Source organism: Phalangium opilio, unplaced genomic scaffold (assembly GCF_054372755.1).
Source record: "Phalangium opilio isolate 3A_F unplaced genomic scaffold, DU_Popi_V2 ptg000011l_1, whole genome shotgun sequence".
NCBI lineage: Eukaryota > Metazoa > Arthropoda > Arachnida > Opiliones > Phalangiidae > Phalangium > Phalangium opilio.
Genome location: NW_028324147.1, coordinates 8,946,991 through 8,956,969, shown reverse-complemented (window position 1 = coordinate 8,956,969; position 9,979 = coordinate 8,946,991). Strand labels below are relative to the sequence as shown.

At 40.2% G+C, this 9,979-nt stretch overlaps 1 protein-coding gene across 1 annotated transcript; it reads right to left on the bottom strand.

Annotated features, from left to right (window-relative positions):
• Nucleotides 1-593: 593 nt before the first annotated feature.
• Usp5 (ubiquitin specific protease 5) lies at nt 594-7,762 on the bottom strand. The gene is made up of 18 exons (XM_089860556.1): nt 7,545-7,762; nt 7,237-7,362; nt 7,007-7,183; nt 6,650-6,756; nt 6,348-6,586; nt 6,193-6,287; nt 5,105-5,298; nt 4,971-5,042; nt 4,826-4,907; nt 4,626-4,748; nt 4,403-4,556; nt 3,878-3,935; nt 3,674-3,796; nt 3,390-3,589; nt 3,185-3,325; nt 2,980-3,119; nt 1,023-1,140; nt 594-944 (listed from the first exon to the last, which is right to left on the bottom strand). The coding sequence occupies exons 1-18, from the start codon at nt 7,638-7,640 to the stop codon at nt 772-774; spliced, it is 2,418 nt and encodes an 805-aa protein (XP_089716682.1). The 5' UTR covers nt 7,641-7,762; the 3' UTR covers nt 594-771.
• Between the last annotated feature and the right edge of the window lie 2,217 nt (nt 7,763-9,979).

Here is a 9,979-nt window from a genome sequence, read left to right as displayed (position 1 = left end):
CGAGAGGTTAGACAGCGTAACGCAGCTGTGTATTCATAGTTATATAGATTAATGATATGTCCCATACATTTGTCACTGGTTAGTGAGCTTGTCATCAAGTGACGTAGGTGAAACGTCATATATTCTCGTAAAGCGACGCCTGGTGAGGCGCTGTCAAAGGCTAAATAGGAAGATGGACTGCAAAACCGAGTACAGTAAAAGATTCTCACATCGTTTTCGAAGTAGCTCTCAGTAAGTCTCTAGCATTACAAAGTATAGGTAGTGTCATACTTTTAGAACATAACATATCTTATAAACTTATGCTCCCTCACTTTCTGTAGGCAAGAATAGGCAAGAATAAGAGTAGGGGCTCGTTTTCATAGGCGCGAGTTGCGTGAAAATTTCGAGCGAAAGCGGAAACGTTCGAAAAAAGTACGTTACCGCGCGTATTCAAGCTCGCGAGGCGTGAGCGTTTTCGAATTTTCTAGCTTCTATGAAAACAAGCCTTAGGAGCTACAGCACACTCGACCATTTATTTAGGCGACACTACCCACCACTGACGAAACCAAAACTCTCTTGAACCACCACATCCATCGTAATTAAATTTAAAGCCGTTTATTAAATGATAAAAATTTATTAGCAGTAACAAAAATGACAAAACGCGAACTGTACATGGTTAGAAAGAAACTAAACCTAGCTTACAAACAAAACTGAACAAAACAGTCATTGGGATCTTCATATAATTTTTGTTTTTGCATAATAAATAGGCGACTAACCCTTCCTTAATTTATTTTACACTCTCTGATATAAATACAAATATCCGTATTCTTTGGGTGGACGTTCGGATAGTGCCACTTTATTATCATTGAAAATGACCCAATGATCGTCCTTGAAAACGTGACAAACGTAATGACCCACCAATGTAGACGTTCCCATGTGACTAATGAACGCCACTAGCCGGTACTCTGAAGTTCAACCATAAAAGACCATTAATACACCAAAACTAAGAAGAAAAAAAAGTTTAGAAAATTATATTGACTGACTTCCAGAGCCATCTCGGTATTTGGATCGTGGAGCGTCTTCCGTTTCCATAGGCACTGCTTCATTAAGCTCGTCCATGTGACTAAAAATCCAATCTACAGCTCGCTCGATGTTGTTATCCTTCAAAATTAAATGAATATCATCAGAACAGAATAAGGAAGACAAGAGGAGGAGCAGAAGAAGAATCAGTCATTTAGGCCATGGATTAACTAACCCTAGGGATAGTTTGTTCCCCCAAAAAGCTAAAGCATGCCTGTTCCAAAGGCCCACTAGCAGCAGCTACTATCCCTAACAGGAAGTTATAAGAAAATTGGACCACATATCACGTGGTCTATGACGTCAAAATTGAAATACTGCCTAAATTGGGCAAAAATGATTTATTTTGGCGAGAGATGGCGCTATATCTACATCCGTTATGGTCCAAGAAATTGAGGGGGAATGAAGAGGGGAATCAAGGAATAATTCGGAACATGTAGTTGGCGATAGCAATACGTGGGAAACACGGTTAGTGAACAATCCCTAGCGTTAGTTAATCCATGCAAACACCTAGCAACTATTTATGGTATGGAAACCAGGCTTGGAAATAAGGTTTATTTCTGAACTAGTCCTCCGGACCAGTGACCCCTGATGTCTTAAATATGAAACTGGTCCCGGGACCAGTGACACTTCCCCTATTTATTTTTCTACTGGTCCCAGGACTTGTGGTCGTTCTCTCTTCTAAAAAAATCTCTCTCGGCTTAGGGTTGTGTACACAACTGGACTCCTGGAGTCGAAATTTATGTTAAAATGAAAATAATTAAAGAGGTCCCCATATCAATTTTTAATAAAAGTAGGAATTAATAAACTAGTCATTGGGACCAGTGACCCTCGCGTTTTGAATAAAAAAAGTGGTCCAAGCTATTAATAAACTGGTTTTTGACCTGTAAACCTGTCTTATTTCCTAGCCTGATGGAAACCGGCTCTCAACGGCCAAAATAGTCGTGGTTTGAGTTGCAACTATTTTGACCTGGTTTAAACCAAAGAGAATATACCAAGAGGAGCAGAAACTTTGCTCTGAATTTGGAGAAACTAGTTCCGGTTGTTCTCGTGACCAATCGTCTACTTTAAAAATACCTTTTGTACGCCAACGGTGAATCCAGAGATCAACCCTTTGCCAGTTGCCACCACCAAAGATAAGCAGCCGACATAATTTAACCAATAAAAGGCGTCGCTGCTTAGCCAATCAACAAAAACTGGATCTAGTTACTCCAAAACCGTGGCCGGGCTTTTGAAAAGCATTATGAAAGGCTAAACGTTCTGCTCCTCTTGGTATATTCTCTTTGTTTAAACTAACCTAGTCTGACTACAATCAAAACTGAACAGGGCCACAACTCGAGAAAATTAAACCTTAACTATTTTGACTGGTATAATTCAAAGCCTCAAAAAACCAGGCCAAAATATCAAATTCAACAGAGCCTTAGTAGGCCTGGAAAGTAGGTCAAAAATAGTTCATAGAATCAGGGCCAAAATATACACTTTGATTAAAGTTTTGACATCAGTATCAAATCTTTAAGGTAGTCGAAGTTAAACGCTTCTGCCCCCTTTAAAACTAAAAGTTCAGCTAGCTAGCTAATTGGACCAAGTCATCTTGCGACTTATTGCCACTTATCTAACGCCTTTACAATGCATAGAGGGGTGGTGGCTAGCCCCGTCTGCCCCCACAGCTAACCTACAGCGCCCTATACTAACTATTACCGTTAACCTCTGCAAGTTTTGATGGAAAGGAGAAACCGGGTTAGACCGCGGAGGAAAACTCCTTTTAACAAGCGGGGAGAGAACTTGCAAACTCTACGCAGAAGGATTTCTTCCCAGATTCTCACCCGGTGCCACAGTCCGGGATCGAACCTGGGATCCTCTTGCTGCGAGGCGAAAGTGCTAACCGCTACGCCACCCCACCTTCTACTGCAATACCAACCCTACCGTATTTTTGAGTGCTTTAGCTGCCTGTTCGGGTGTGAAGCCCATTCCAAGAATAGAAGTGACAGCTGCCTCATCAGGAACAAAGTGGACAAAGGCCTCTTGACTCTCTTGGCCAGGCTGAATAAAAGGATCCCCAAAATCTACGACAAACATAGTTCCCAAAATGACTTCACTGTAACTACGCTGCGTAACTATAGGTTATTACCAGGGTCAGTCATATGTTCCATGATCCAGTTCATAGCAGGTTCCACCCCAGTGTTTTTGGTGTTATAGATGGCTCGTTTGCACCCTTCCAGGGGGAACCCCATCTCGGTCAACTGAAGCAAAACTCCCTCGTCAAAAACCACTGAAACAAAAAGATTCAAGCTCGTTCCAATATTGTTCAAAATAAGAACAGATTTTCGTCTCACTGAGTGGTTGTCCTTGAGATTTTGCTTCCGGTAGTTTTTCCTCTCCAGGTTGAATTCCGTTGCCCCTCATGTAGGAGAGGTCCAATTGGTCAGGAACTTGAAGCGCGATGTCCAACTTCTTAGGGACCCAATCATCTCCTAACGTAAACTTCTTAAACTGAACCATCAAATAATCGGGGAAGCTTCGTAAACTGGTCCTTCTACCATGTTTAATTCATCATTAAATTAAATTAATTAAGTAATTATTTAAACTCAATGCCAATAAGTTTAAGTTATTTCTATACTTGAGAGCTTTTGATTTTTTATTCAGCGCTGAACTGAAGAAATCGTCAACTGTTTCTGGACCAATAAATGCCTCTAAACAGGACTCCATTGAAATTTTGGGTTTAACAACCTCCGATGGGTCTCTGATTAATAATTACGCCAATTAGTTAATAAATTTTCCACTTTAGCTATGAAGGTAAAAATAATTACTGAAAAATCATTACATCTTTTCTCCCAGGGATTCTTTGGTGGCTTTTGCAATATTGAAAGCATTCACTTCGTCTAAAATAATTATCAGACGAAAGTTTTATATTGAAAATCCTTGACTTTACCAGTTTATCCCTGACGATATTTTACCATTATTCCTTACGATATTTTACCATTATCCCTGACCATTTTAAGGTGTTTACCAGAGCCCACTTCATCACACCTGGCCCATATTTAGCATTTCTCCAAGAATGGTTGGATATACCAAACAAAATCCTGACTTTTCCCCCCACATTTTCCAAATCCCTGACTTTTCCCCCCACATTTTCCAAATCCCTGACTTTTCCCCCCACATTTTCCAAATCCCTGACTTTTCCCCCCACATTTTCCAAATCCCTGACTTTTCCCCCCACATTTTCCAAATCCCTGACTTTTCCCCCCACATTTTCCAAATCCCTGACTTTTCCCCCACATTTTCCAAATCCCTGACTTACCCAGGTTTTCTATATGCCGTACGAACCCTGTTAACTGATATTACTCACCCAAATTCGTAGCCTTTTCCATGGGAATGGGCAATGGGAGAAGATAATCAGTTCTGGTTGTGTATTTGACTTTCTTAGATATCGCACACTCAATGCGCTCCTCCACTTCAAACTTAAAACATTCTGCTGGATTATCATCTCCTCTATTATGCCTCTACATAATTAATTAATAAATAAATAATAAGCGAAATTAATTACTCAAATATTAAAGATTAACAATTACTTCAAGGATGTTTATGAGATGAAGGAAAAACTCTTGAGCATCTTGTTGTCGTTTGGTGGAGAATTCAGGATGTCCTTTACCAATTAAACTCTTGAACATGCTTGGTTTGATTCCTGGTTGACTCTATAACCAGACGACACATTCTAAAACTAATTAACTAATATATGGGGCAACGATAAACGAAAAAAAAAAAAACATACTTCGTTAGCGTCTTTGGCTTTTTCAGGATCGCTGGGAGCGATTGAATATCGTCCTGATAAAATGCCACAACCTAGTTTGGCTCTACAAATAAAATTGACATTAATATCACTAAACTGCTCAAAAATTTTGAGATTTGATTCTCACAATTGAACATTGAAGTCATCAGCCGGATGATTTTTACTCGTTCTGAAGATTTCATCAGAGTGATTGTAATATCTAAACGAGTCATTGTTTAATAAGGATGATTATTAATTAATAATTAGTAGTAATTGTCAGACCTTTTCTGGAAATCAGGGATGTTGAAAATGACTTGCAAAACCGAGTTCAAATAGCAGGAATTTCCCAAATTGGCCAACCCCGTGTATCCAGGTCCATAAAGTGGAACGAGTTGGCTGTCTGCTTCTTGCAAAATGGCCCATTCCCCAATACGCTGATTCATATCAATCTCTAGTTCCACCATTGATTTATCTGTCTAGAAAACGGCAAATGGAACAAAATATTAAAATGTTTTGTAAATTTTAAAGATTCTAGTAGCTTTCTGAATAATGAAAAATAAAATTTCAAGACTGAAGCACGTCACAAACCTTCATGAGCAAAGGTTTCAAGGCACAGGCGCAACTCTAAGCTTGATAAGCAAAGGTTTCAAGGCACAGGCACAACTTTGAGCTTGATAACTTGGCTCAAGCACAACTCTAAGCTTGATTAGCAAAGGTTTCAGGGCTCAAGCACAATTCTAAGCTTGATAACCAAAGGTTTCAGGGCTCAAGCACAACTCTAAGCTTGATAAGCAAAGGTTTCAGGGCTCAAGCACAATTCTAAGCTTGATAAGCAAAGGTTTCAGGGCTCAAGCACAACTCTAAGCTTGATAAGCAAAGGTTTCAGGGCTCAAGCACAACTCTAAGCTTGATAAGCAAAGGTTTCAGGGCTCAAGCACAACTCTAAGCTTGATAAGCAAAGGTTTCAGGGCTCAAGCACAACTCTAAGCTTGACAACCAAAGGTTTCAGGGCTCAAGCACAATTCTAAGCTTGATAAGCAAAGGTTTCAGGGCTCAAGCACAACTCTAAGCTTGATAAGCAAAGGTTTCAGGGCTCAAGCACAACTCTAAGCTTGATAAGCAAAGGTTTCAGGGCTCAAGCACAATTCTAAGCTTGATAACCAAAGGTTTCAAGGCTCAAGCACAATTCTAAGCTTGACAACCAAAGGTTTCAAGGCACAGGCACAACTCTAAGCTTGACAACCAAAGGTTTCAAGGCTCAAGCATGTCTCAGAACTTTATAAGGAAACATTTCAAGGCTCACACACGAACAAATATTTAGAGTTTTGTGTGAATTTCACCCTAATAAATTGCAGTAGCGATCATCTCACCTTTTCCATTTGAGACACGTTAATTCCAAAATGACTAAGATGTTTAGTCAAAAAGGGGTCTTCCACCATGTCATCCTCATCGTACGAATATACATCTAGAAACATAAGAATATAACTAAAAATAAACACGATTAAAGATGAGATGAGAACTTTACCGGCCACTCCAGAAGGCGTGATTGTCCCCAGTTTAACAACTAGAGGATATTTAGTCTTCTGAAAGTGTTCCATGGCATGATTATTTCCTCCACTTCCATCAAAGAACTTTCTTCCGCAATGAATACCTCCATCGCTTAAATTTAGCCACAGATTTTCCACCATATCACACTGATCACATTTCCAACCCTTTGGTGGAATCTTAACACCGTTGTCTAATTGTACCAAGTTTCCAGCGTGTCTAAAATGAAAAGTTTTCATTAATTTGTCTTGAAATTTCAAATTTCCTTTGAAAGGAATTTACTTTGAAACTTTTCGCGTTTCTCCATCCCAAGTGCCGACTAAAGCGGCAGCCTCTTCTACTTTGCCAGCCGAATCGGCTGAAAGAACGCTAGCTACGGCTAATTGGACCTGAAAAAGTTCAACAGTCAAATAAAACTTCAATTTAAAGTGTAGCGCGGCTCCCCTACAAGTTGACTTTCTTTACGAACTCCAGTTTTGGCTTAGCGAAGGCTAGAGGAATTTATAGGCGGGATTTATACGTGCATGTATAAACCCCGCCCACTAGCCTTTACCAAGCCAAACCCGGAGCTCAGGAGGAAAGTCCCCTTGTAGAGGATTAACTGGATCCGCGCTATTCTTTAATAGATATTTTAATTACTTGATCTGGAAGATCTGGATTGGGAAGAGGAATTTCAATAAAATCAGGCAAAATGATAATAGAGTTGATTTCTTCATACTCGTATTTCTTTCCTTCATCAACGCTGAATCCTCCTTCCACACCAATAGCTAGACGCGTTGGTTTTTGAGATTCCACTGGCTTAGCCTCCGAAGGAATCTATCGCTCACCGTATAAACAAGGATTCCAAGTACTAAGACGAATGAAATTACCTCTTTCTTAATTCGTTTTAAATGCAGAAAAACGGAACAACCAGTTTCTCGGTGATAAAGTTCAACGTAAGCTCGACCAAAGCCCAAAAAGGTCTTCATACAAACAAATAACCCATCTTCAGATTCCTACAAGTTAATAAAAATTCTGGTAAGACTGTAACATACCGAGTTAGTACTTAAGTAAGTTAAGTTTAAATGTAAGCCTTGGTTACGTCAAAAACTAAAACGTAATTCAGCCAGGGCTGAGGGCCGGCTCAAAATTTTTGGTAAGCCTAACAAGAAAGTCAATGACTTTGCTGAAAACTTACTGGCGTATCGAACGAAAAGACGCATTCGTCCTTAAATATACGATCTTCGGGAGTCGGAGTTTTAATCCGACTTAAATTCTCTCTTAAAACATCCATTTATAAAGTTAGTAATCCCGATTAAATCAAAATAATTATCAATAACGCAACGAAGCTTAAGTCAAAATGATCAAATTTCTTAGTACACTAACCGGCTGACAGCTTACCAAAGCAAAAGCGACCGAATATTAACTACCAGCGCCGCCACTCGGTAGTTCACGGAGTCTAGGGCTGTGCACTACCTCCTATATAAGAATATATAAGGCGAAAACCATTGAGTTCAATGCGTAGTTCTGACTTTCGCCGTTAGGTGCGCTACCAACCCAGTTTTCCTGATAATGCTTTTTCTATGGGGAAAATATTCCGGAAGTGGACTCGGTTTCTTAGAGCATTTTTAATATATTTACCTATTTTTTTCTTGGCCGAATTTTAAATGAGAAGTCAAGTAAGTTCTAATTTATATTTTGAGACCTATTACATAATTTTCCGTCCGTTATTTTGAACTTCGAAACCAAGGAGGAGAAAACTACTTGTTAAATTTTTTATCCTTTGGATTTCCCGCCCGTTATTCATGAACGTATTCTACCAGGCTTGCTTTTACATCGCTAGGAGCTGGCGTCTCGCGTTCGTGATAGGGCCGTGCAGTCTATTCGTAACTATTTGCTCCATAGACATTAGAACACTATTAAGAACCTAGACAAACTATTGCAGGGGGGGGGGGTATCGCGATATTCTGAGACGATAATTTCAATCCCACCCTTCGCGTGTGTGATAGGTTTTTTGATACGTGGCGCCCCTAAGGGATTCGAACCCGTGTTGTCTCCCTCCCAAGTACTGACTGCACTCGACGCTGCTTAACTTCGAGTGTTAGCATGGGTTAGTAATATTTTAGTTTACCACGTCGCGTGTAGATGGCGCCACAAGCGACTCATCCTATCACATACGCGAACGAGTGCTTCCATTGAGGTTTTACTGATGACTAATATTTTTGTAACACCCTAGGAGAGAAGGCACTCGGCGTTGCCCGTCAGCCAGTCGGGACATTTTTTTTATTACTTTTCATACGGACATTATTCCATAAAGAAGGGTTTTTAAATTTATGGTCGCCATTTAAAAAGATGGCAACAAATCGAATCCGAAAGACCAATCAGCCCGTCTATAGGTTAAAGGAAACCCGTGTACTAAATATTTGTGAAATCGGTTGAAACGCGCGGACTTGCATAGAGGAGATTTTTTGCATTTTTGGGTGCCATTGTTCTTTAATGGCGGCGGATTCGAAAAATCTTTCTTAGTACGCGCCTACTACTTCAAATTTTCAGCCTTCTAGGGCAAGCGGTTTGGGCTTGGCGTTGATTATCAGTCAGTCAGTCAGGACTTTGATTTATATAGATATAGATTGGCCTAATTATTTGGTATTCTCAACAAGTTTTTGAATTTTCCTGTTTATTTTGTGAACTTGAATGCGCTGTGAATCCTGTGATAGTCTGCTGGACCATGGCCTCCTAGATGACGCGACTCGACAGACATAGCTTGAAAACTCTGGCGTGGCTGGCTATTGTTAAATATTACCTGCGTTCACCGAGTCGCGCGATCTAGGAGGCTATATCTGGAATCAACCACTCAGCAGGAAATTGAGCGTGAGGAAATTTGTTTCCACGCTATAGAATAGGCAACTCCTAATCTCGAACGACAGCTTATTCTGTTTTGTGCGTGCTGACAAGAGACGAAAAACTTCAGGATTTAAAATATTCAATATTAAAAAGTTTTTCAGCTCGAGTGCACGGCCTTAGTTTCAAATATGTGTGAAATTGCCTGCATCCTACTACACGTATTTGAAACAATAGCCTAGAGGTTCGTGCATTCAAGCTGAAAAAACTCGCGGATATTTTAAATCCTGAAGTTTTTTGTCTCTTGTCAGCACACACAAAGCTAGCTTACATAGAGAGCTAGCTTTTCGCGTACTGACAACCGATGTTGTAATAGAGTATATACAGAATAAGTTGTCGTTCGAGATAGGGAGTTGGTCCGAGTTGCCTATCCTATAGCGTGAAAAGAAATTTCCTCACGCGACACGCGCATTCTTTATACATGGACAATGGTAATGGGTATTATCAACTTGTCGCAGCGAAGCGATCTTCCTTATAACATGTCACTACAGTATACCTATTAAAAAGTATGGTATGATGCACTGCAAAGCTAGTATGGACAGGAATATATTTAATTTTAGAAGTAGGAATGGAGAACAGAGTAATCTGGGCGCGCGTCATAGTCCCGGACCCCTCCCCGGGAAGGGGGGTATGAAAAAAGAGGCTCAGGCGGGTCATAGCGATAGAGGTAAAAAGGAATTACGCATTTTTCGCCGTCCCCGTCAGCAACGTCATCAAAACCTAGTTGAAGTG

Coding starts and splice junctions, on each gene's coding strand:
- Usp5 (XM_089860556.1), bottom strand. CDS start 7,640: ATGGATGTTTTAAGAGAGAATTTAAGTCGGATTAAAACTCCGACTCCC. Junction 6,288..6,347: donor CACGCCTTCTGGAGTGGCCG/GTAAAGTTCTCA, acceptor TTATGTTTCTAG/ATGTATATTCGTACGATGAG. Junction 4,908..4,970: donor GATGACTTCAATGTTCAATT/GTGAGAATCAAA, acceptor TTTTATTTGTAG/AGCCAAACTAGGTTGTGGCA.